The sequence below is a fragment of the Marmota flaviventris genome, chromosome 7, assembly GCF_047511675.1.
Source record: "Marmota flaviventris isolate mMarFla1 chromosome 7, mMarFla1.hap1, whole genome shotgun sequence".
Taxonomy (NCBI): domain Eukaryota; kingdom Metazoa; phylum Chordata; class Mammalia; order Rodentia; family Sciuridae; genus Marmota; species Marmota flaviventris.
Window position 1 is genome coordinate 4,961,277 of NC_092504.1, and position 24,022 is coordinate 4,985,298.

Consider the following 24,022-nt stretch of genomic DNA (forward strand, 5'->3'; position numbering starts at 1 on the left):
GGGGTCCTGTTTATTCCAGTCCTGGTCCCCAAGGCCTTCCAGACCTGCAAGTGGGAAGGGCAAGGGCAGGGCTGGAAGATGGCACCGCCCAGACACTGCTGGGGCAGCGGGAAGGCCGGGGGGAGCATCGGGAAGTGCCGTGACCACAGTGAAGGCAGAGGCGGGGATCAGGGCAGTGGATAGGAAAACCTCGTGCTTCTGTAGGGAGATCAATTGTCCCCATTTGCCCAGGATTTTTCGGGTTTGACAGCCCCCGTCCTGGGTGAACTGGTACATTGGACACTCTAACTCGTGAAACCTTGTGATCAGGAGGCGGATCCAACTGCCACCAGGAGGTGATCTGCAGCCCAGCTGAGCCCAGGAGGGTGCTGGGAACAGGACGGGGCCAAGGACACTGGCATCTTCCCTGCAAGGCAGGGAAGCATGGGTTAAGGGGTCAGACCCCTGCTCTGTTCCTTCCGACCCGTGTGGCCCTGAGCTAGTAAATAAACAGTCTCAGGATCCCAGCTATGAAACGAGGACCATGACAGGTCCAGTCTTACAGACGCCAGGCTTACCATCCCCAAGACTCATGTCAGCCCTTCCTCATCCAGTAGATGAAGAAATGGAGGCCTGGGGCACTGGAGCCACTGCCAAGGTCAAGGTCATGCCAACAGTAAGGGGTCGCAGGGGCTGTGGACTCAGGTCACTAGGCCCCCTCCCTGGCCCTTCTGGGCTCTGTTCTCAGAGGGGGGCCTCAGCCTCTCTGTGGGGGTCTGGCTTACCTGATTCGGCTGCCCGGGCTGTCATCCTGAGCTGGAACTTGTCCAGGACAATAGAGGACATTATCTTGTGCACGCCCTGCATCCCTGTGGCCAGATGCTCCATGTACATGTCTCTCACCTTGGGGGACTCAGTTCCAGTGATGGCATCATGGTGCTGGACCTGTGGCAACCGTTGTCAGATGTGAGGAAGAGGCGGGGATCAGGACCTGACCCTACAAGGTGCTGGTCTCATGCCAGGGGAGAAGGTGGGCGTCCCTCCCACTTCCCAGAAGAGGAAGCCGAGGCGAGAGAGGCTGCAGAACTGGCCCCTTTCGCTGACCTTGTGGAACCCCTGGCCAGGTCTGCCATCCTGGGCAGCCAGGGGACTCTGGGAAGGACCTGCCCCACCCGGTCCATCTTGCCCCACGTGTGGCTGGTTTGTTCTGGGCACCCTTCACACCACACGACATTCACACTCCTCTGCTCCGAGGCAGGGGCAGGACTGTGTCCTCACAGAAGGGGACATGGAGCTCCACAGTGGAAGCTGCTGTGGCCGGCTGCTCTGACGGACTTTAGGGCAGTCTATGCCCAGCACAAGGCGAGTTCTGCCAGTGCCCCTTCAGGCAGCTGTAAAGAAGTCACAGCCAGCATGGCCCCGTGTGGATGGGTGACCATGGACAGCATACAAGGTTCCTGGGGCCTCACTTTTCCTACCTGGGGAGCACGTGGAGAGGGAAGGCCAGGAACCCTGGCTACGTGGCAGCCGCAGTGCCAACCATGTCAAGCCTATGGTCACGACTGCCCCACCACCCTCCTAGATGTTGTCACTGAGGTCACAGTGGGGCTATGGTTTAGCTCCAGGCAGGACTGGCTGACACCACTGCCATTCTACTTGGTCCTTATTCCTCTTGGAAGAATCACATATAAAGCTTTGAAGCCACCAGCTGGGTGCCAAGAGAACTTGGCCCAGCTTCATGGTGCACGACCCAGTGACGGGGTGTCTCGCTGTTCTCATCTGTGAAATGGGGCCCCAAAGCCTGGGCTGGAGGATTTGCTGGGACAAGGGTGCACAGCAGGGGTGTCAGTCCCACCCCTCTGGCTGAGAAGCCTGGCCTTACCTCCGAGACGGCCCAGCGGAGCTGCTGGAGCTGCTGCAGGGCCCAGGCGGGGTCCAGAGCCCCGTGGGGCACTGGCCACATGTAGCGCGTGAACATGGACTCCCCTGCGTACAGCAGGGCGCTGGCTCTCCGTGCCATCCCCTTGAGCATACTGCGGGAGGTGTAGAAGCCCGTCCAGGCAGCAAATGGTTCTGGGAGACGAGGGCAGACAGGGAGTTTGAGGGTCCCTTGCCTGTGGAGCCCACTACGTCCTCACTCTTGCACTGCTCAGGAACGGGGACCAGATAGGCAGAGTGTGCCTGGGTGGCCTAGGAGGGCAACTTGGGCAGGCGGTGACCCCAGGCTGTGGCTCTCAGTCCAGGGACCTTCTCCAAGCCAGAAGAGAACTGCTCAGGGAGCCCTGGAGAGCCTGGGGCAGGGCAGGAGTGTCAGGGCAGGTTGGGGACAGAGTAGGTGCAGGAGGAGCAAGGCCAGTGACAAGATGGTATCTGGGAAACCTCAGGGAGGGAAGAGAGCAAGACAGGAACCAGGTGGGTAGGACACAGCCCCAGAAGGAGGGCTTTGTGTGAGCCCCGGGCCACGGGGAGTCCTGGGACAGGCCTGCACTTCAGCAGCCTCCCGAGGCCCAGGGAGAATGCTCGGGGTGGTGTGGGAGCTGAGCCATCCCAGGTAGCTGCTGTCTGGCTGCCAGGGCCGGGGAGGGAGGCGGCTGAGCACCTCGGTCTGCCTGTCTCCCAAGGGGGCTCTCAGTTCCCTGCAAGGTCTGCCTCTTTGCTGACCCGGGTTTGCCCTGTGCCTCTTCCCTGCTCTTCCCCACAGACCTGGGCCAGTCCCTGGTGGGTGCCCCACGGCCCAGAGGAAAGGCCACAGGCTGTGGAGTCAGATAGGCAGCGTCCCCTGCAGCTTCATGGCGAAACGGATGAGGGCTTGGGTCAAGGCTGGGGACCGGATTCCCTATCAGGCAACTTCACAGCCCAAACGCTAATTAGAGCAGCCAGCCTGGACGTGGCCACGCCCACCTCACAGCTAGCCACGCCCACAACTCTCCTGCCTAGCTCTAACCACCCGCCCCCACTGAGGGCATATCCGGTCCCCAGGACAAATCCCACCCCCACTTTCACTGTAGCCACGCCCACATCATCTCTGCCCACCTTGACTGTAGCCGTGCCCCCACCCGGGAACCCATTCTCCCCACCTGTAGCCACACCCCTCAGCAAATTGGCGCAAACCAGAGGGTCCTGGCAGCTGTGTAGCCCACCCCATCTCCACGCAGCCTGAGACCGAGGCCCAGAGTGGTAAGCAAGCCTAACTCCCGACAGGCATGAGTCTGAGCAGCAGCCAGGTCCCCTGGAGCCCTGCAGCCACAGTCCATCTGAGTTCTCTTTGAAAGGACATAAACAGGGAGAAGGGGGCTGGCCACCAGGAAGCTTTCACGTGGGTGTCCCCCCTAGTCCTGTAGAAACGCCATTTTACCATGACACCCCAGAGCTCAAGAAGTGTCTCCACTTGCTGGAGCAACAGCTCATGCTGGGAGGGGTGTGACCCAAACCCAGGTGTGCTGGGAGTCACTGCCTAGGGCCGGTCCTTGCCTGTCACTGTGGCTGGGAGGCCCCAGATAGGCCTAGCTCCAGGTGCCCAGGCCACATGACATGGTGGCCACTCGGCCAGATGCCCCTGGGCTTCCTCAGCTCTCTGGGGACAGCCGTGGCATGCCTCTTCATCACTGCTTCCTTTCCCAAAGCAGTCAGCCAAGCACGGGAGTCAGTGCTAGGCAGAGCTGGGAGGAAGGGCTGCATTTGAGAGCCTGCGCTTTCCTGGCTCATGGTGGCCCAGCCACCATCCACCCAGCCTGGCTGGGCTGCTCATCTTATGCAACCAATGTAGATTTTAACATTTGGCCAAACCCATCCCCCTGTGGAGGCCAGAGGGGGTCTGGGAGTGGGCTGAGAAGAGCAATTTCTACCTGTCCCCCAAGCTAGGCAGGTGAGCAGACCTGCAGGAGCCGCCAGCGGGGTGCTCAGGGGGTGTGGGTTGTGAGGCCCACAGGAACAGGGTGCCGATGCTACCAGCAGCTTTGCTGTACCCTGCAGGCCCTGAAGCAGTCTCTCAAGCAGGGGCTGGCAAGCCACGTTCCTAACCTGGCACAAAGGGCTGGGGACAGCGCTGAAGCCAAGCCCTCGTCCAGGAGCAGGGCTGGTGGCTGGAGTACAGGCAGCCAGCTCGGCTGCAGCTGCTGGAGCTGGGCAGGTGTGGGCCTGAGGAGCAGACAGCCAGGGCCCAGGCCAGCCAGGGTGTCCCTGGGTGGCCAGGCCAAGGCCTGGTGCTGGTGCCCACTCTACACAGTGCTGCAGCCTTGAACCCCTGAGTACCCATGATCCTCTGACCTCAACCTCCCCCTTCTCCAGCAGCGGCAGGAAAATGAAAGCAGGGCAGACCTGAATGGGATCGCGGCCCGACCAACAGCACTGGTACTTTTCCAAACCCCTGTCAGCAAAATTTGGACCCATAGCATGGACCCAGGCGCTACCTAAACACTTAGACTGGCACACTTGAGCGGCAACCCCTGTCGGTCCCCTCTTGCCCTGAGAGAGCTCTGGCTTTTCTTGCACTCACTCATCGCTGTCTGTGGATTTCATTCTTTGAATTCACTAGACAAGAACCCAGAAAGAAGAAATTGGGGGTGAACTGCGGGGGTCGCTGCAGCGCTGAGGACACGGCCTGCTGTGAGGAGAGGCCACACCTCCCCCAGTGGCTGTGAAGAACTGGCTTTGGCGGCTGTGACTCAGAGCTGACAGGGAGGCGCTCCTGCCTTGATGAGCTGCTACGGCGACAAGAGGCCTTCTCGGCCAGCTTACCAGACACATCCGCTGGCCGAAGTGGGGACCTAGTTTCATCTCAAACTCTGGTTTGAGCATCGCAGTTACTCCCAGCTCCCTTGGCTGAGCCCCCTGTGTGCTGGGTGGGAGGCTAACAGCTCTTCTGGTCTCATGCAATTGTTATGACCATGAGAACAAAGCACACTGGTGTCCCCATTTTGCCACAGGGAGGCCTCATGACTTTTACAGAGCCCCGGAGGAGAGGGTCATAGGTTGTGCTATGTGTGGCCGGCCAGCTGCGGGCCTGAGGACACATTCGTGACCCAGAGGAGACCAGGTCCCCGAGAGTAGTGAAGCAATTAAAAAAGAAAGCCTGGGGCTGTTGGGACACTGTGGAGTCACCCAGCCCAGACTCGGTGTCTAGGGAAGGGGTGCCTGGAGGAGGTGCACATAGGGCACAGGAGAAGGAGCAGGTGAGGAGGGTGCCCCCTGCAGGGCACTGCCAGGGCAGGGCAGCAAACTGCTGGTGTGGGCAGGGTGGGAGCTGAACCAGGAAGCAGGCCGTCTGGCGGGAGGCAGGTGGGGCCAGTCTGCCTCAGGGCCCCACACAGGGCCTGTGGGGCACCCCTGTGAGCACTGAGGGATGTGCAGTCCTGTGCCGGCCCTGACACTAGACTGCGACCCCAGTGCCCAGGCTTGTACCTGAGGAATAGGGCAGGAAGTCATGGTGGTTGTAGACGGCCCAGGAGATATTGAGGGCGTGCAGGGCGCGGAAGTAATCGCCCAGCGTGGCGTACTCCACCGAGACGCCGAGCTCCTGGGACCGGCTGTTGATGTGGTCCAGCAGCGGGTCCATGTTAGCGAACTGCACCGAGGCATTGAAGAACTGCTTGTCACATCCCTGCAGGGGACACAGAAGCAATGGCTTGTGCCTCAGAGCACAGACCTTGCCCAGGAAGGAGGGTCAGCACTGCCTCCCAATGGCAGCCCTGCCACTCTCCGTGGCGCCAACAAGGGTCACCGGCTCCCACAGCTGGCACCCCTGCGCATCCAAGGCCCATGGCACTGCTACCTGCCGACATGGCTAGGGTGATAATCACTAAGAATCACGGCCAGAGTTGTGATTCCCGTGGCCTTTATGCACCTTCAGGAGAGGCAGCCCTGGGTGACCTGTCTGGACACAAATTCCTGCCCTTCCCAGCTGCCCTGCTAAGAGGCTGAGTGGCCTTAGGAAACTCCTTAACCTTCCTGAGCCTCAGGTCCCTCAACTGCAAAACGGGACAGCAGCAATGTCCGCTTTCTAGGCTCAGTGGTGCAAATCAGATGGACGAGGCGAATGGTCCCTTAGAACAGTGCCTGGCACACAGCGGGTGCTCGGTAAAGGTCCGAGACAGTGGCATGGTGTCCTGCCTGGCACTGCCCCTCACCAACCCTGGATGGAGACTGTGCAGCAGGTACTGTCATTGTTCCCGTGTTACAGAGGGAACTGGAGGTAGAGTATGGGGGTTCTGGCTCGGGCTTCAGCCCCCAACACTGCAATGGCAAGTACGGCTCATCAGGCGGGAGTGGAAGCTGCTTGGCCCGGGGGTTTGCTGTCAGGTGGGAGAGGCCGGGGTGAGTCCAGGGTGGAGGGAGGCTGGAGGAGTGGCTGAGGCCCTGTGGTCTGTGGGGAAGGGGTGCAGAGTGGTGGGGCCTGGGCAGGCTGGCTTGGTGCAAGCTGCCACAGGGCCCAAGCACAGGGGCTGGACTCTGCACAGCAGGCCCTGGGCTGTGACAGGACATGAGGCCCAGGACCCTGCCTTACCCAGGGCCAGAGGATGTAAGGAGTCTGGAACCAGGCAGCCCTCTGCTTCACGTTGGCCACCAGCTCCTTGGCGTAAAGGTCGATGTTAGCTGGGGTGACGGGCTCGCTCATGTTGGGGTACACCCCGTCCGGAGGTGGCTCTGGAAAGACAGCCACACCATTCCAGTAAAACCCGGACCTGTGGGGAGGCAGAGTGCAGAGCGGGAGGAGAGGTGTGCCCAGATGGGGCTCCAGGTGCCTCTCCGCCCCCCAGCCTGGTCAGCTCCAGCTGCCACGAGGAGCCAGCAGCCCCTGCTCCCCCACCAGGACCATCCAGCTGGTTCCTTTGTTCACCATTCACAGGTGCCCCAAATCTCGGTCATCAAGATCAATGACATATTAATGCGATACTTAGAAAAAAATCAAAATCAACACAAAAATCCATGATGAAGAAATACCAGTCGGAAATAACGAAGGATGGGCATCCAAGGGTCTCCCCTTTGCCTAGGGCTTCAGGGTGGCTGGGCATGGCACAACACCAAGAATGGGGCCTGGGGACTGGAAATGCTCAAGATAGTGTCACAGCAACTGCTCACCACCTGCAGGGGCCAGACACGCGGGTCTGGGGTCTCAGGAAGGTGCAGAGGGGCAGGTGGCAGCCGCTGGGGAAGGGCTGGAACCTGTTGGGGAAGGGGAGGTGCAAGGGCGGCCGCTGGGGAGGGCTGGTACCTGTTGGAGAAGGACAGCTGCGAGGGCGTGCAGTAGCTGAACTGGTCCATGACGTGCGTGAAGATCTGCTGCTGTGCCGAGAGGCTCTTGGACCCTCGCCACACAAACTGCAGCCCCTGCAAGGCCACAGGGGGCAGTGAGGACAGGACAGCCGCAGCCCTGGCTGCACCACCCCAGCCCAGCTTGTGCCCCCTGGCCGGTCCTCACCTTCCGCTCTCTGTGGGCCAAGACCTCCTGCTGCTGCCCCCTCTGTAACATCCCTCCAGGCCACTCTCAAGCCCCCCCGTGGGGTCTGGGGGCCCTGGGGTCTGCCTGCCAGCAGCTGCTCCTTCACCCTCCCGCTCCTCGCAGGCTTCTCGCTGCCAGGTCCTCCAGGAGAAGCCTGCTCCAGCTTCACCTGAAGACTCCCGGGCCCGGGGCTCACTGCCTCTCACAAGCGCGAAGCCTGCTCCTCAATAGTTCTGATGCTCAGGGTTGCAAGCAGGTGTGAAGTTCTAGTTCTGCTCGGCTCTGGCTTGGGGCCACACACAAGTCCTTATGCCCCAGGATAAATGGGGAGCCACCCCCAGCACTCATGGGGTCACAGGCAGGTGAAAGCAGCTGACTGGAGAGGGTCCTGACCACCTCTCTGCCAGGCCCTCGGTGACATGTTCCTTTGCTGACCTGCCTGGAGCCTGATGTCCTCTGCATAACTTTCCCCTGGCCAGCTCTACCACTCTCTACCACTGCTCTCCAGGGCGTCCTGGACAGGACAAGTTGGCCTTTGGGGCCTTAGTTTCCCCATCTGTGAAATGGGTGCGATTATGATTCTGCTCATCTATGACGGGTTGAATAACACCCTCCACAAAGTTACGCTGAAGTTCCAGCCCCCAGAACCTTGACTGTAAGGAGGGTCTTGTGGAGGTGACCGTGTTAGAATGAGGTCATTGGTGGGTCCAATGCAAGTAGGACTGGGGCCCTTATAAAAAGGGACATTTGGACACACAGCAGAGACACAGAGAGAAAACAACATCAACAAGCCAGGAGAGGGGCCTGTGGCAGCTGCCCCTGCAGCTCAGGCCTGCAGCACCAGAGCTGAGACCCCAGATGTCTGCTGCCCAAGCGCCAGTTGGGGGGACTTTATTCCCGCAGCCCCAGCCTCCCGGGCCGCTGGGGAGGTTAATGGGAGAGGAGGGTGGAGCCTGCGGCTCCTGGGCACGCAGCCGGGAGGTCTGCCCTGTCCACTGTCTCGCTGCCTCGGACGTCAGGAGGCGGCTGCTGGGCTCCAGCCGAGCCCACTCTCCTCCTGTGGTTCCTCAGTGCACTTTGCTTGGTCCCTGGAGGGGCCTGAGGACCTGGGCCGGCCCCAGGCCTTGTGGAAGGGGAGGAAGGGGTCTCTGGACTGGAGGGGGCCAGGAGGGCTGGGCCTGCTGGAAGAGGGCACCCTGGGGAGGTGGCAAGACGAGGGCAAGCCAGGCACCCCACACGCTCGGGCTCAGGCACCTGGCGGCGTCCCCTAAGATGCGCTGAACAAGGGGTGACGGCAGGTGTGACGCAACACGCACCTGGGCCTCCTGCATGGCTTCCTTCAGGTCGTAGTCGATCCGGGAGATGAGGTGGGCGTTGAAGCCCGCCAGGGCAAACAGGGTGGGGGTCGTGGCCGAGGCACCGAATGGGTCAACGTGCCAGGAGAACTGGGGCCGGATCCCAAAGGTCTCATAGAGAAACCCGTGTCCTTCTGCAAAGAGAGCGTCGCCCTGCTAGTGACCCGCGGCAGGCTCACTGCCCATCAAGCAGGCTGGGGTACCAGCCGCCAGGCCAGGCAGGTCCCACAGAGGTAGTGCCCAGGGTCCTGCAGCGTCACCGCCATCCAGATCTCCTTCCGTCTTGCATAAGCCCTCTGAACGCCAACTCCTGTCCCTGGTGACCACCGTTCTGCCTTCTGTCCCTGTGGACCTGAGGGCTCCGGGAACCCCCTGTAAGTGGAGTCCTCCGTGTTGCTCTTCCTGACTGGCTTACTCCGTGCCCTCAAGGCCTGCCCATGTGGCAGCCCGGGTGCTGGTGAGCTCTCTCCGTGAGCTTGGACAAGCTCTGGTGCTGAGGGGTGCCGGGCCGGCTGCGGGACCTGGGGACTCACCCCCAACAAACACGGAAGTGGGCTGAGTGCTAAGGGGCAGGGCACCTGCCATCACCGTCACTTCTGTCTTCTCTCTTGGGTCCCTCCTCTGGGGACTCCAGCCGTGAGGACCTACAGAGGTCTGGGCCAGCCACACACACATTCCCTTCTCTCGGCAGCCAGAGGTGGGTGCCCTCAATGACTCAGGCCACTGGGCTGTGGTGGCACTGGCGCCCGGGGTCTCTATGTAAGAGACCAAGGCAGGGACCGAGGGAGGACGGGTAAGCCACCAGGGCCAGACTCGCGTACGTGGATCCTAATTAGGGCTTTCCACGTCAGCCAAACACTGCGTCTTGCTTCCAGGATCTCCTCAGGAAGGTTCTCCCCATGGCCTCCCGCCCTGGTCATCCGCAGGGTGGTGCTGCCGATTCAGGGGCTGCCGTCTGCTCAGAGGAGCTCCCACATGTCCCCCAGGCGCCTCAGTTCATCTTTAATAGCATGGTTACCACACGTGTGGTGACCCTGCTGGGCTCCAGGGAAGACTTCCCACCTTAACCATAAAGAAAGTCTTTCATGGCTCTTGGTCCCTACTGCAGCAGCCGAACCAGTGTCTCACTACTACAGTGACCTAGTGGACAGGCCAAGCCATGTGTGGAGGCACGGACAAGGGAGGACAGGAAGGCTGGATATCTACTATGCCCTGGGCTGCCCAGACCTGCAGATGCGTAAGGCGTTGTTCAGTGTGTTTTCAATACTGCCGGGGGACGCTGGAGGGATGGAGGGAGGGAGAGGTCCATCGGCAAAGGAGAGGGAGGGGGCACCAGTGGGGGGACAGTACAGTAGTGGCCTCCTTCGCTCCTGCCTGGACTCCTTCCTCCCTCCACTCCACCTGGTGTTGCCAGGCCTCCTCAGGCCCGCTCAGGCCCTCTCAGGGGCAGGGGTGGTTACTGCTGGCACCTGCCACTCCCCCAGGAGGCCTCTGAGAATCCGCTAGGGCACTGCTGCCTGAGGAGGGGGCCGAAAGCTTCGGTCACGGGGGCTGCTGCCCACCTCTGACTCGTCTCAACCCCAGAGATGCTGGAAACAAACGCCCCCTCAATAAAAATGTCACATCCAACATTCAGGTGTGTGTTGACATGAGGGCCAAGAGGAGGGCAGGAGCTCCCAACAGCCGGGCAGCGGGACAGGTCTGGGCGGAGGCGCCTTACGTCCCCACTCGGGAAGGGGCTCAGCTCCATGTGGGAGGCCAGCTCGGCGGGAGGCCGGCTACTGCCAGCCTCTTTCTTTCCTTCTGGGGCCCACTTCACAGCAGGGCCCACTACAGCTCAACCCAGGTAAAAACGGGGCCCAAGGGACCAGAGATGGCGAGGGTGGTCAGCTCCTCCACTCCCACACCTCTGAGGAACACGGCCCACGGCGGGCGTGGCTACAGCCTGCAGTGTGACGTGCCCACTGCAACCGTGGTGGGGACAGGGAGTATGGTGACCACGGAGGGGATGGAGATGGTGAGGACGAGGATGGTGATGGTGCAGGGGAAGAGGGTGCTGGTGCTGGTGGTGACTGAGGTGGTGACCGAGGTGGCGATCGGGGTGATGACGGTGGTGAGGGTGACCTTGGTGAGGGTGGTGGGGGGTGGTGAAGTCAGCTGAGCACCCTAGAGGACCACACATTCCACTTAAAGTCCTTCACCTGAATCATCCCAATTGAACCCTCACGACGACTCTCTCAGGAGGGCATTAACATCACACTTACCAACAAAGGAAACGGGGGGCACACATCCCATGCTCAGGGCCACGGGGACGGGACTGAGCAGGGTCAGGGTGCACCCACGCGACATGACTCTAATACCCAGGCTCAACCCTGGCACTCCGCTCCCTTGGCCAGGCATGGGTGTGCTCTAGGAGTCACCGTTTCCAGGGGGCAGGCTTCACACTGCGGGTGGCCACAGCTGGAACTCCTAGCCCACTGGAGTCCCTGGGTGTAGGGCGGGGTGGCCATACCTGTGAGCTGTAGAATCTGGTCATCAAGGTGGGTCACAGCCTCATCATGCATGACCTGGCCTCCAAGGACAAACTCCAGGTGTCCTTTCTTCAGGAGCTGGTGGACCTTGGCATGGGTGGGCAGAGAGAAACAGCCAGGTTCAAGCCCTAAACTTGGCTGGGTCTGTGACGGCCGCGCCTGTAGCACCTCATTAAACCCCTCACCCTACTTTATTCCATAAAAGCAGGACACTGTTCTGGTCCAGACTGTGCCAGCTGCACCCAGAGAGCACCTGGCCCTGGCTGCTGTCTGAGATTTCACCTATAAGTGCACTTCTAGTTTTCAAATAATTTAAAACTCAGCAAAAAGTTGTAAGGCTGGGTTACTTGGGAGGCTGAGGCAGGAGGACTGTGAGTTTGAGGCCAGCCTGGGCAACTTAGTGAGACTGTCTCAAAATAAAATAAAGGGCTGGGTATGTGGCTCAGTGGTTAAGCACTTGCCTGGCCACCACAAGGCCCTGGGTTCAATCCCCAGTACAACAAAATAAAACAAAACAAAAACTTGCAAGAATAGTACAAAGAGCTAAGGTGCAGCCTCCTGCCGGTTCGCCCGTTGCTCTGACCTCCTTTGCTGTAATGCCCCAGCTCTGACACTTCCCATCTGTTTTGGAAGTAGCTCAGGAGCAGCGAGGCTTTCGGTGCACTTCAGAAGAGCAGCGGTAATTAATTATAACCACAGCATAATGATGAAAATCAGCACCTTTAACGCCAAGACAACACTACCAGCTCATCCACAGACTTTGTGCCAAATTCCTGTTCCTTTTGCCAGATTCAAGCCAGGACCACGAGTGCATGACACTGTCATTTCTCTTCTGGACCCTTTAACTTGAAACAGCTCCTCAGGCTTCCCCTTTCCTTGTGGGACTGACCACTCTGAGACCACAGACTAGTTATTTTGCAGACTGTCCCTGGATTTGGGTTGGTCTCGTGAGTAGCTGATACATATTTTTGGATAAACGAGTGAACAGGAGGATGGGAAGGTAAATGATCCCAAGAACGTGGGCCCGCAGCTATGGCTGGTTCTCCAAGACACAGCGTTTGTGGGTCATTCACTTGAGACACATGGGCACCGCACTGGGCAGGCCCTGGGACACTGCAGTGAATGGACAAAGGAAACCAAGTCCCTGCCTCCAGGGAGCTTCCCAGGAGTGTCCTGCCAGGTCTCCACCAAGACATGCCTGTCACGTCCCTCATCCCTCTAAGAAAGGACTGTGGACTGTCCCCAGCGTGCTCCCAAGTCAGACACACTGGCTCCGAATCTCCCCCATCACTCACAGGCTGTGTGACCTGCTGCACGCCCTCTCTGTAAAGCTGGGTAACCTCCCCGTGGCCGGGCACCTGGCAAGCGGCCATCACATGCAGGGTTTCTCATCATGACTGGACAGGCTGCAGGCTGAAGAGACCCCCCAGTGAGGCGGGGAGCAGTCCTTGCTCTGCCTCTCAGCTTCGCTGCCTCAAGCAAACTGCCTAACCTCTCTGAAGTCCATGCTCGGTAACTGTTCTGAAAAGAGGAACAAGCTCCTGCGTAGGTTCTGGGTGTCTGTGTCACAGAGCGGGGGTGCTCTGGCTCTTGGCACTTGGTGAAGCCGTCACGCCCTGGCCCACGCTACAGCGCCCTCACAAGGGCCACCACCCCTGTGCCTGGGGGCCAGGCAGACAGAGCAAATAAGGGAAGGGGTGCAGGGGCCCAGGAGGGGCCAGGCAGCACCTGGGAACGTGCCCCTCCTGCCAGAGCCGGAGACTTTTTCAAGAACCCCCAGGAAAGCCTGGATCAAACAGAAAACCCTTTCCTGCTGTGGCCCTGACCACGAGGCCTGGCCTAAGCGGTCCCTGGGTTTGGTTCAGGCGGACGCAGCTGTGGCCTCAGCCCAGCCCACGAGGCCCCTGCTGCAGGCTTCACCGGCCACCTCACCTGGTACTTCTGCTTCTCTGAGGCGACGCTGGTCCACCACAGCCGGAAGAACTCCTGCTCCACCGCGATGAACCGGCGCTGGGGCCGGCTGGTCAGCTCCGCCACCACGGAGGTGTAGACGTTGGCAGCATACGCCCGCATGCTCTCCTGGGGAGGGGCGCGTGTCAGGCCAGTGCCCCAGGAGCTCTGCAGGGCTTGGCCCCAAGAAGCAGGACAAATGCAGCTGAACAAGTGTCCCAGGGCCCTGGCACTTGCAGGGCACGTCTGTGGTCTCTCCCCCTCCCGGCTCCCCCCTTGAGCCCCTCACCAGTCCAGGGTGCCCATCTCTGCCCAGTACATGAAGAGGGAACGTGCTCCCTACCCGTGGGGGGAACGGGCTCTTGGGGGCCAGGCAGGGGGCACCAGGAAACAGGCAAGGACACCTAGTGGGAAGAGGGATGTGCCTGCCAGCCAGCCGGGGAGCCAGAATCAGCTGGGCAGAGAGGCGTGTGTCCGCTGGCCCTGAGGGTCCATGGGCAGCAGCACAGTGAAGCCCCAGATGCAAGACGGGTCGTGGCTCAGAGACCACAAAGGGGTCTGCTGGGCTGACATGAAGGGGGATGTGGGTGGTGGGAGCTGAACCGAGAAGAGGTGCTTTGGGTTGTCCCTGGGGGACTGGCTGCCCGATGCCCCCAGGCTGGGCACTCTGAGGAACAGGGAGTCTCCAGGCCCTGCACACTAGTGCTGAGAGCCCGGTGCAGGAAGTTGGGAGGCTTGGGGTTACTCCTGAGTAGTCTCAGGAAACGCATCCACCCTCTCTGGTCCTCAGTTTCTTCTTCTGGGAACTGGGAGTGGTGGGTGCCCCTTCCCCCACCTTCAAACTGTCTCCTGTGGGTGGGTGGCCTCCCTGACAGGCTGCCAAATGCACCAGGGACAAGATTTTACATTTGGCATCAGGTCTGCTTCCTGCCTCTCTTTAAAATGTCACCATTTACTTACAATGTCCTTTGTAAGTTATTCTGTCCCTAATCACCGATTGATTATTTATTTATTGGCACCAGGGATTGAATCCAGGGGCGCTTAACCACGGAGCCACATCCCCAGCCCTTTTTCTATTTACTTATTTATTTTGAGATAGGGTCTGGCTAAGTTGCTCAGGGCCTCGATAAGTTGCTGAGGCTGGGCTTGAACTCATGATCCTCCTGACTCAGCCTCCTGAGCCACTGGGATTACAGGCGTGGCCACCGCACCAGGCCACCGAGGGTTTGGCTCATTAACTTAGGCATCTCCTTCCTCACCCCACAAAGGAGCTCGGGAGGCTGAGGTGACAACATGCAATGCCCACGGAGACCTGAGGACCTCAGGGTGTCCATTGGTTTCCATCCGCACTCTTCCGGGCATGGTGGGGACACAGTGAACACAGTGGACAAAGCCGCTGCCCTGAGGAGTCAGGTTCTAGTTCACGGTCAACAAGCCAACAGGCAAAACATATGGCCCCTTAGATGGAGACAAGTGCAACAGGGACCATCCTGAAGGGAGAGGGGAAGAGGGTCATCAGGAAGGCCACACCAAGAATGACTTTCAAATAACAAGCGGAGGGAAGGAAGGGACGGTGTCTGCAGGTTCTCAGGAGGAAAGCTTCCTGGGCAGAGAGCACAGCCAGGGCAAAGGTCCTGTGGCAGGAGGGGTCTTGAGGTGTGGAGGAGGCCCAGGGCAGCAGTGTGGCTGGAGTGAAGCAAACCAATAGTCATGTGCCTCAGAGTCTGGGTGTCAGCTGACCACCACCTGCCTCCACAGTACAGGCGCAGGCCTAATGGGAGCTGAGCACTTACACTGACCCTGATGCTGGTCCCTCTCCTGCATTCCTCTCAGGACTCCAGGGGGTGGGTCTGACCCGTGTTGGGTCCCAGCAGGGAACTGCAGGGCTGTGCAGGGAGCTGGACGTGGGGCGGGGCAGGCGAGTGACTGCTCTCACAGACAGGAGAACTGAGGCTTAGAGAGCAAACCCCCTGCCCAAGGTCCGGAGCAGAACCGGGAGGTGACCCCTGGCCCGACCCAAGCCCTGGGCTGGGAAGGCGGGGCATGCTGAACTGGCCTCCAATACCCAGGCGCACAGGGAAGCAGCCTCTTTCCAGTGGTCACCTGACGTCCACCTGCCCTGGAGCCTGCCTGCCCCTCCTGCTCAGGCTCACATGGGCCACCTCGGTCAATGCCCAGGCTGGGGACGCCACTCCGCTCTGCAGCCTGGAACGCAGGAGCCACCCATTCAGTGTACCACCCGACAGAAGGGGAAACTGGGGTTCAGAGACAGGAAGTGACCAGAGAAGTCGGGGGCTCCTCCAGCCCGAGCCCAGCCGGGACTTGGACCCAGCGGGACCGCCTGCGCCGGCACCGGGACCCGGGGCGCCCCTGGCGGAGGGAGGCTGCAGCTGCGAGGGGCGCGCGTGGAGCGCCCCCCCGCCACCTACCTGGACCGTGTAGACCCAGCCCACGTCCATGTGGCTGTGGGGCACCACGAAGACGCGGATGGGGCCGGCGGCCCGGGACCCCGGCGGCTGCAGCAGCAGCAGCTGCCCGAGCAGCGGCAGCCAGCGCGGCCCCATCCCGGGCGGCGGGGATCTTGCTCCTGGCGGCCGGCCGGCGGGGCGGGCCGGCGACTTCCGGGTCCGCGGGCCGCGTCACCCGGGCGCCCCGGGCCGGGCGGGGTGCGCAGGCGGCCGCGGGCGGGTAGGGGCGCGCGCTCCCGCAGGTTAGCGCCCGCCGCGCGCGCCGCCGCGCCGCCCGCCCACCGCGCGCTCCCGCGGACGTGGGGATTGACGTGCCCGCCGGGTGGCTGGGGACCTACTGAGGCCCGCCCTGAACTTGTCCGGGTCACACGGCTAGTGGAGGGTCGGGACCCTGCTCTGTCAATAAGCCCAGTGACTTAACTGGGGGCCGACTGGTGACCTGGGGCCAGTGCTTAACCTCTCGGCCTCTACGGAGGGGCCAGAAATGAGCGCCGAGTTGGTGGAAGACACGAGGGGCAAAAACCAGAGTGGCCAGGGCCGAGGTCCAGGCTTCAAGTCCCTTCCACTTACTTGGAGCACAGACAACACTGTGAAGTCCACCATCAGACCTGATCCGCGGATCGTCAATAACTTTTCTCCTGACCCGACCCAAAGAAAAAACAGCTCTCAGAATGTTTTTGCTCAACCAGTAGAATTTTCTGTTTTTAGGGCCTGATTACTTCGCCTGTTGCACTCTTGGTGGCTGCTCGGTCCTATGCAGTTGTAAGACTCTTAAGTTCACAAGAATAACCCCGTCTTCCCTGTGGGAAATTAATAGGACAGAAGAAAACAGCCCTGAAATGTAATGGTTAACATGCTGAGTCACCAGCCGAGGAGAACTGAAACGAAACCGCCCTCTGGGGTCCTGTCCCTGCCCTATAGATTTTGTAAATAAACATGCCTTAGCCAGGTGACGCTGACCCGTCCCTTTCCAGTGCCTCCCTCTAGGAAGCTCCTTGCTTTCCCTTAAGTCAGTCAATCTGTGCCTCACTGTGACCCACCCTTAAATCCTTTCTGCAAGGAAGTCAAGGACACTCTGGGCCTGAGATGGAGTCTTCCTGTTTGGGGACCTTCTCAAGACTTGTCCCTCTGACAAGGAGAAAACCTTCCCATCTCCTTCCTGCCGACCTTCCAGAGGTGCGGAGGTCACATGGTGCAGCCTGGTGGGCAAGAGTGTCCTCCGTGCCATCGCTGCTCCCCAGAGCAGGAGGCCTACGGTGGTTCCCGACCAGGAATCAAACAGCTGGGCCCTCGTGGGAATTTTCAGTGGGCCCGGGCTTGGCTCTGGACCGTTGTTGGAGTGGTCATGCTGCCCTTCATTCAGCAGGTGCACCCAGGGACGTGTGCTCCAGGCGAGCCCGTGTGTCCTCTGCCTTGTCCAGCTCCTTGGGCCCTCTGCATCCCCAGCCCAGGACAGACCCTCCAACCCTTTGTGAGTAGCGCTTATGGCGCCACACGGCCTTCCAGGACTTCAGCTGGACCACGCTGCCCGGCCTCCTCCTTTCAAGTGTGGCCACAGGACTGTGTTAGCCAGTGGAGGTGGGACAGGGTGCTGCACTTCCAGGCCAACCCCGGCTCCCTGTCCCTGGCTGTCCCAGTAGGCACTCCGAGAACTTCAGGGGAGGGAAGAGCCCTGGATGGAGGCTCCCAAGAACCACAGGGATCCTCGAGGAGGTCACCAGAGTGGGACGTGGGGGACAGGTCTCACTGGGCTAATTGACAGAGCAGCGTCGGCCTCCCCTGTGCCATGAACTCCTCACAGTGCGACCGAGGGAAGGACGAGATACCCTCCAGCTGCTCTTGCTTTCAGTCAACCTTAAAATTTTAACCCTGGAGGTCCTACAGCTGAGCAGTGTATTCGTCTCCCTCAGGCTCTGCCTGACCCTGCTGCTATGTGGGTCAGGACAGTGGCTGCCTGGAACAGGGAGGGAAAGCCTGGCCGCCCTGCCTTCAGGCTGGGTCTGTCTCCTTTGAGGCCTTAATCCTGGGTTGGCTTCTGCTCAACTCTGCCCTTGGGCAGGTGCCCATTTAAGGCCTGCCGTCCAGGTCCGGGAGCACTGGCTGGTTTGCCAGCACTTGCCTGGCTGCTGAGGGACCTCAGCCCAGGTGGTGTTGCACCCTTCCTTGGGGCTGTCACTCTGGGGGAAGCCAGCAGCTGTGTCATGAGGACACTGCGGCAGCCGTGGAGAGGCCTCAACAGAGGGCACCCCAGGCCCTAGCCCACTGGGTCAGGGGTGCCACTTGGAAGCAGTCTGTTGCCCTTGGCCCTGCAGTCCTAGCTGACATCTTGACTGGGCCTCAGGAGAGACTGGGAGCCGGAAGCACCAGGTGGGTGCTCCTGACGAGTCGCCTAGTCACACTGTGATGATGATACACATTGTGTTCACGTCACACCCCTCAAGATACATGGGTGCTCTTTCCCCAGGGTTTGGCTGCCTGAGTAACTGGCTGTAAGCTACACTGGACGGGGGCCTTGGCCAGGTGGGACAGGTCTTCTCCCCAGGACACAGTCTCCTCTGTCCTTGGTGTGGGATTTGAGAACCAGCTCAGGTCTGGAAACTGGGCAAGGGATCAGGGCTTTTGCACTTTCTGTTTGGATCCCTAGTATCTAGAGGGGTTCTCAGCAAATATTATTTTCTCTGTAGTCTGAGAAATCAAGGCAGGCAATGGGGTCTTGGATGACTTACCTGAAAGAAATGGTCTAACCCTAACCCAGTGCTGCCTGGGCTTGAGTGGACACGCCATCGGTCAGACGTTTGTATAGTGCATTTATTATTGTTTTTGTTTTCTATTTTAATGTTGCACTGGACATTATTATTTTTCTCTCATCAAGGAAGCAGTTCCCCTTCAGGAGGGAGCTTCCCTGCCCCAAACCAACCAAGGTGGGACCAGTGCCCCTGATCTCTGACCTCACAGAGTGGACCTGAGAATCATGGAACTGAAGCCCTCACCTCATCGGGGGCTAGGAGGGGCTGGCTAACGGGGCACTGCTGAGTCCCTCTCCAGGACTGTCCTCCACTACCGAGCCACCTTGCCAAGGCCACGGCCGCTCTCAGGGAACGTGTTTCCCAGGAGGGGTGAACCTCAGTGGTAGAGCGCTTGCCTAGTATGCTCGAGGCCCTGGGTTCCTTGCCCAACACTGCCCAACAAATAAAAAAATAAAAACAAAAATGTTTCCCTGGACAGACCACAGGCGATCACTGGTCTCTGCAGGGGAAGGCAGGTCAGGCTTGTTTGCCTCTGGGGCAGCTCAGAAGAGCCATCTCAGAGCTCCTGGTGGGGCCAGCCGAGCCCCTGCGGCTTCTCCCATAGGCTTGACTTCTCCCCTGACAGTCCTGCGGCTTCTCTCTCCACTCCAGGTGACCCCTGCCCTCCCCACCAACTTCCCACTCAGGAGCCCACCCCTGTGACTGGCTCTGGGACAGCAGTTTCTGATGTGGGCCTGGGGTTGGACCGTCCGCTGACTGCTGGGCCACAGGTCTCTCCGGCTCAGTCTAGCAGTCCTGTCCCCACCCCGCCTGCAGCCGCTCCCTGCTGGGTGGTCCCCAGTGCCTTGGGGTGTAGCCCTGGTTCTCCCTGGCTGTCTTGGGATGTCCTCCGCTGGGGGCCTTTGTGGCTTACATAGCAGTTGATCTGGGTTGTAGGGTGGATTCTGAGGGCAGCCTAGGATCTCCCCAGGTGAAGGTGAGGAGGAAGCTCCAGCCTTTAAGGGAGGGGTCGGCCAGTGGGGTGAGGAGACCTAGGATCACGACCGCATGAGCCATCCCCCACCCTTCTCAGGGCCTCCTTCATGGTGGGCCTGGCTGGAGACGTGGCCTCCCCCCCTGCTCCTCAGGCCTAGCCCGGCTGCTGCTCGCTTTCCCGCCTCCTTGGACTTCACACAGTGGGGATTACTGCCCTCAGCTCTTTCCTGTCTGTCTCCAAAGCACGGGTAGCTCCAGCAAGAACCTGGCCTCCCCTCCACTCTGCTCCAGTCAGGAGAACCCGGCTCTGACTAGGTGACGCGTAGCGTGGGCTGGGCCTGCGGCCCCTCGGGCTCTCCAGTGCTGGGTTAGGCCTAGACCATTCCCTTCAGGTAAGTTCATCCAAGTCCCTGTCGCCTGCCTTGATTTCCCAGACAACAAAGTAGTTGCTGAGCACCACCCTAGTTACTAGGGACCAAAACAGAAGGACCCGCCGTCCACAGAGCTCCCACGGGAGGGGGAGGAACAGATAGATAGCCACGGATGTGGATGTGGCGCCTGGTGATGGCGAGTCCTGAGGCAGCTGGGAACACGCAGAGGCGGGGTGGGGCAGCGCGTCCCTGACTGCGCTCATCTCATTTCCTCTCTGTCAGCCTCCGATGGCGGATGGCGGGTTGGGTTTTTCCCTCCTCCATGTTTCCTGAGCTCTGGGAGCAGGGAGGGCTGGTGGACGCACCCCGCTGTGGCTGGGATGGGCTGGGGCAGGTGGCCATGGCTCACGATGGGGGGGGATCTGGGCAGCCTGTGACATCCTCTGGTGGCCGCTCAGCACCGCAGGGGAACATTCCCCAGGAGCAGGCCCTGGCTGCCCAGCCCCAGGATGCTGTTGCAGGTTTCTTTGGTTGGTAGGAGGAATCCTCAGGGAGAGCCCTGGGGCCAGCTGTCTTCCCCTGGGATGAGATGTCCCGCGAGCGCTCCCATCTGCCCAGAACACTGGGGAAACAGAGCACTGCCGGCTGCTGCGATGTCCCCGGTCCCAGTGCACGCACGGCCGTGTGCCTTGGCCACACATGGAGGACACAGCATGCCCGCAGCGTGCTTGCAGGCCTGTTCTGGGTGCACCTGGGGGAGCGAGGCCTGGCTGCTCCCTGCAGGAGTGACAGTGCAGTAAGAGTGCAGCAGTCTCTCTGCAGCCCAGACCCCTGTGACACCTGTGTTCTCTCACCGCTCCAGCCAGTGGGACAGGTCTGGGGCTTGCTGTGGCCTCGATGGACAAGTCACCTGGGGCTGCACTGGGTTAGGCCTGGTGCCGACTGGCCCCGGCATGCTCCTGCCTCAGAACCCTCACAGCCGCCCCTCGCTGCCTGGCCTCCCTCAGAGGCGGATCCTCAGCCTACACTCTGGGCTCCGTCTCCAGCCTGCCCTCCTCCTGGACCCTTCCTGTGCTCGGTTCCCTCCAGCACCTGCAGCCCCCTCCATTGTTCCCATCCTCAGGCCCTTTTCTTCGACCACAGCTCCTCTGCCTGGAGGGAGCTCCCTTCCTCCCACCACCACTGCAGCCTAACCAACCCTTGCTATGCGCGGAGCCCTCTGCTACCTCAGGCCCTTTGCACATGTAGGCCCTCCTGCCTGGAAGCATCTTCCTCCCCTCTTTTCTGGCTTGCTATTCTCCTTTGTGGGGCTCCTGGAATGTCCCACCTCATTCCCTTTGTCCAGGCAGAAAATTCCATGTTATTGGTGGGTGGGTCACTCTTCCTCACCCACGATGCTCATGCTCGGTGCTCTGGGAGGCTCCCTTCAGTTCACCACTGTTCTCAGTACCTGGGACAAGAAGGGGGCCCCAGTTTTTGTTGAAAGAACCAATGAGGTTCATTGTCCCCTGTCCCTGCCTGTCCCCCTCCCTACTCTGTGCAGTCTCACAGAGGTGCCCAGCCCAGCCCCACCTCTTGTGCTGCAGCTGTAAGCAAGTCACTCTCCTTGACACATGCATCTTGGGGTTCCCGGTGGCCTGACCCAAGCAGTGGGGCCATCTGCGTCATTCATAAGGCTGTTGGAGACATGAACTGGGACGGGAAGGGACTTTGCGCTAAGTATTTACCAGCAGAGACCCCACAGCCCAGGCCCGTGCTAGAAACCACGCTGGGGAACAGGGTGAGCAGCTGCTCGGGAGCCTTGAGGCCCATCAGCCCTGGAGGTCTTCCGGGGGAGGCCAGGAAGGTGGGCAGACGGAGCACAGTGATGCAGGTGCTGAGACCTGGGACAGGCTGGGGTGCAGCTCAGGTGTAGTGTGGGGCCGGGGTCTGGTCTGAAGGAGAGCTGGGGTAGGGGAGGCAGCTGCCCCTCGGCTCCCTCCTCCTGCCCCTCCCCCTCCTCCCGCCCCTGCGCTCCCTCCTCCTGTCCGTCTGCTCCTCTTCCTGTCCCTCTGCTCCTCCTCCTGCCCCGCCCCTGCTCCCTCCTCCTGCCCCTCCCCCTCCTCCTGCCCCTCCCCTCCCTCCTCCTGCCCCTGCGCTCCCTCCTCCTGCCCCTCCCCCTCCTCCTGCCCCTCTGCTCCTCCTCCTGCTCCTCCTCCTGCCTTTCCCACACCCCTGGCTGGCACCTTGCTGGCTGCTGCCTCTCCATGCGCCTCCTGGCCCTCGTGGTGGCCTGTGCTCTGGACCCCTGCCTGTGGGTAGGGTGCTGTGTGCCCCCGTCTTAGGATGGGGCAGGAGCCCGGGAGAGCCAGGGTCAGCCCTGGGCCTTCTCTACAGGCCCTGCCCTTTCTCCTCAGGACTTCCACCCCTCTTGGAGGCTGCTGGGAGAGTAGGGCAGTGAAGGGCCCCAGCTGGGCCCTGGGGGATGGCTGGATGTAGCAGGTTCTGGGGGAAGTAGAGTGACACTCCGCTGAGTCCCTTCCCCTCCTGCCTCAGTGTCTCCTGGATAAAATGGGGTCTCAGGAAGGCAGTGTGCGGTCGCTGTGCGGCCCACAGAGGCCCAGTGGAGGGGCTGGGGGGGCAGAAAGGAAGGCACGGCACCCACCCCCCACCGTGTCCGCAGTGTCAGCATGGGACACACGGGCCAGGTGCACAGCCCTGCCCTCTCCAGTGCCCTGCGGTCCTCACATGGCCCCTGGCACCCTGGGCTCCCATACCCCTCGCCGGGCACCCCATGCCCTCTCTCCCAGTGCCCACCTGGGATGCAGGTGGGGCCTCCAGGCTCACTTCCCTGCTGAGCTCACCTGCCCAGGCCTCCCCAGCCCTGACGCTGCCACAGGGCAGGGCCCGCCCTGCTGGGGTCTGTGGGGTCAGGAGGGAGGCCGAGCGCTTGGAGCCCTGCCTCCACGTGTCTTCTGTGACCCTGGGCGCTGAGGGCCTCGGGTGGGCTGGGCCCTGCTTCCCATTCAGCCCGTCTCCTCTGCTGCCTGCGCTGGGAGGGCGCAGTGCTTGCCTGGCCACCGCAGCAGCACTCGGCTGGACAGGCCCTGGCCTGCCCTAGGAGGCCGCGCGGTCGCTGACCCTCAGGGCTGCCGTTTCTCTCCTGTAAAATGGGGAAGAGGTTGGCCAAGTGGCAAGGTTGTGGCAGAGGTGGAAGCAGGCCCCTGACCCGGAGTCCTCACCAGGAGTGTCCCGGGCCTCCCCTGAGGGCAGGGACTGCGCCTGGTCATGTCTGCAGGGCCCTGGCTGCTGGCAACCTCCCGGCTTCTCAGTGGGGAACTGTGCCTGAGGGTGGACAGGGGGTGTGACGGAGGGAGCCCGTGACAGCCCCCCCCACTCCGTCTCTCTGTCTCAGGGCTCCCTGAGCCTGCACAGTGGGAGGGTCATGGCCAGAGAGCGACCCTGGATCCAATCGAGTCTGTGTGCCTTTGTGTGGGTGTCCGTGTGTCCCTGTTTCCAGGATGCCACCTGTGAGCTCCTTCTGAGCCAGAGCCTTGCGACTGCCCAGGTCACACCCCCACGAAGCTGGTCCCTGACCCCACATCCACGGGTGAGCGCTGAGGAGAGCTGCTGACCCCAAGAGTGCGAGGCCGAGTCAGCGCTCGACATGTCTGCCTTCTCGTGACCATCGGCCTTCCCGTGACCATGACCCTGAGGGAGTGGGGGTGGGGGGTGGAAGGACAGTCAGCGTAGGTGGTGAATGATCCGTCAGGAAGGTGGCGCTGACTCAGGAGGAAATGAAATGCTGATACCCCCAGAGACTTCCCCTCCTCCACCAGCCGCCCCCCCCCCCCCGCCCCCCGCCACCTGCCCCCAGGGAGTTGCTCCTCCTGCCAGGATGAATGCCTGGGTGCTCCCTTCCTCCTGTACCCCTGGACCGCTCCTTTCCCAGCTTCTGGCAAGACAAGGGGAGGAGGGGGCATGAGAAGAAAGGAGTCTGAACTCTACCAAAGGGGCAGGACACCCCCACTCCCTCAGGCACCAGCTGGGCCCCTTCCTCTGGGGAGGAGCCTCTGTCCCCGTCTTTCTATTCTCTCCTTTAAATAAAACTTTTTGCTCTTGCTTCGGTGTTTCTTGGGTGTCCAGTGTCCAGCGGGACTCAAACCTGATCTTCAACACCGTATCGACAGGTGTTCTTATTGACTTTGTTCTGCCGAGGCACAGAGAGG

General features: G+C 61.0%; 1 protein-coding gene across 4 annotated transcripts in view; it reads right to left on the reverse strand.

The window, feature by feature from the left end:
- Positions 1-15,850, reverse strand: part of Man2b2 (mannosidase alpha class 2B member 2) — a 30,009-nt gene extending 14,159 nt beyond the window's left edge. For all 4 annotated transcript variants that reach the window (XM_027939669.3, XM_027939661.3, XM_027939687.3 and 1 more), the window contains exons 1-9: positions 15,683-15,850; positions 13,236-13,382; positions 11,285-11,390; positions 8,734-8,906; positions 7,190-7,305; positions 6,482-6,659; positions 5,380-5,578; positions 1,862-2,052; positions 765-924 (exon numbers count right to left, since the gene is read on the reverse strand). In XM_027939669.3, coding sequence (XP_027795470.3) covers positions 765-924; positions 1,862-2,052; positions 5,380-5,578; positions 6,482-6,659; positions 7,190-7,305; positions 8,734-8,906; positions 11,285-11,390; positions 13,236-13,382; positions 15,683-15,817 — 1,405 coding nt within the window. In that variant the 5' untranslated portion in view covers positions 15,818-15,850. The remainder of the gene's footprint in view (positions 1-764; positions 925-1,861; positions 2,053-5,379; positions 5,579-6,481; positions 6,660-7,189; positions 7,306-8,733; positions 8,907-11,284; positions 11,391-13,235; positions 13,383-15,682) is intronic.
- Between the last annotated feature and the right edge of the window lie 8,172 nt (positions 15,851-24,022).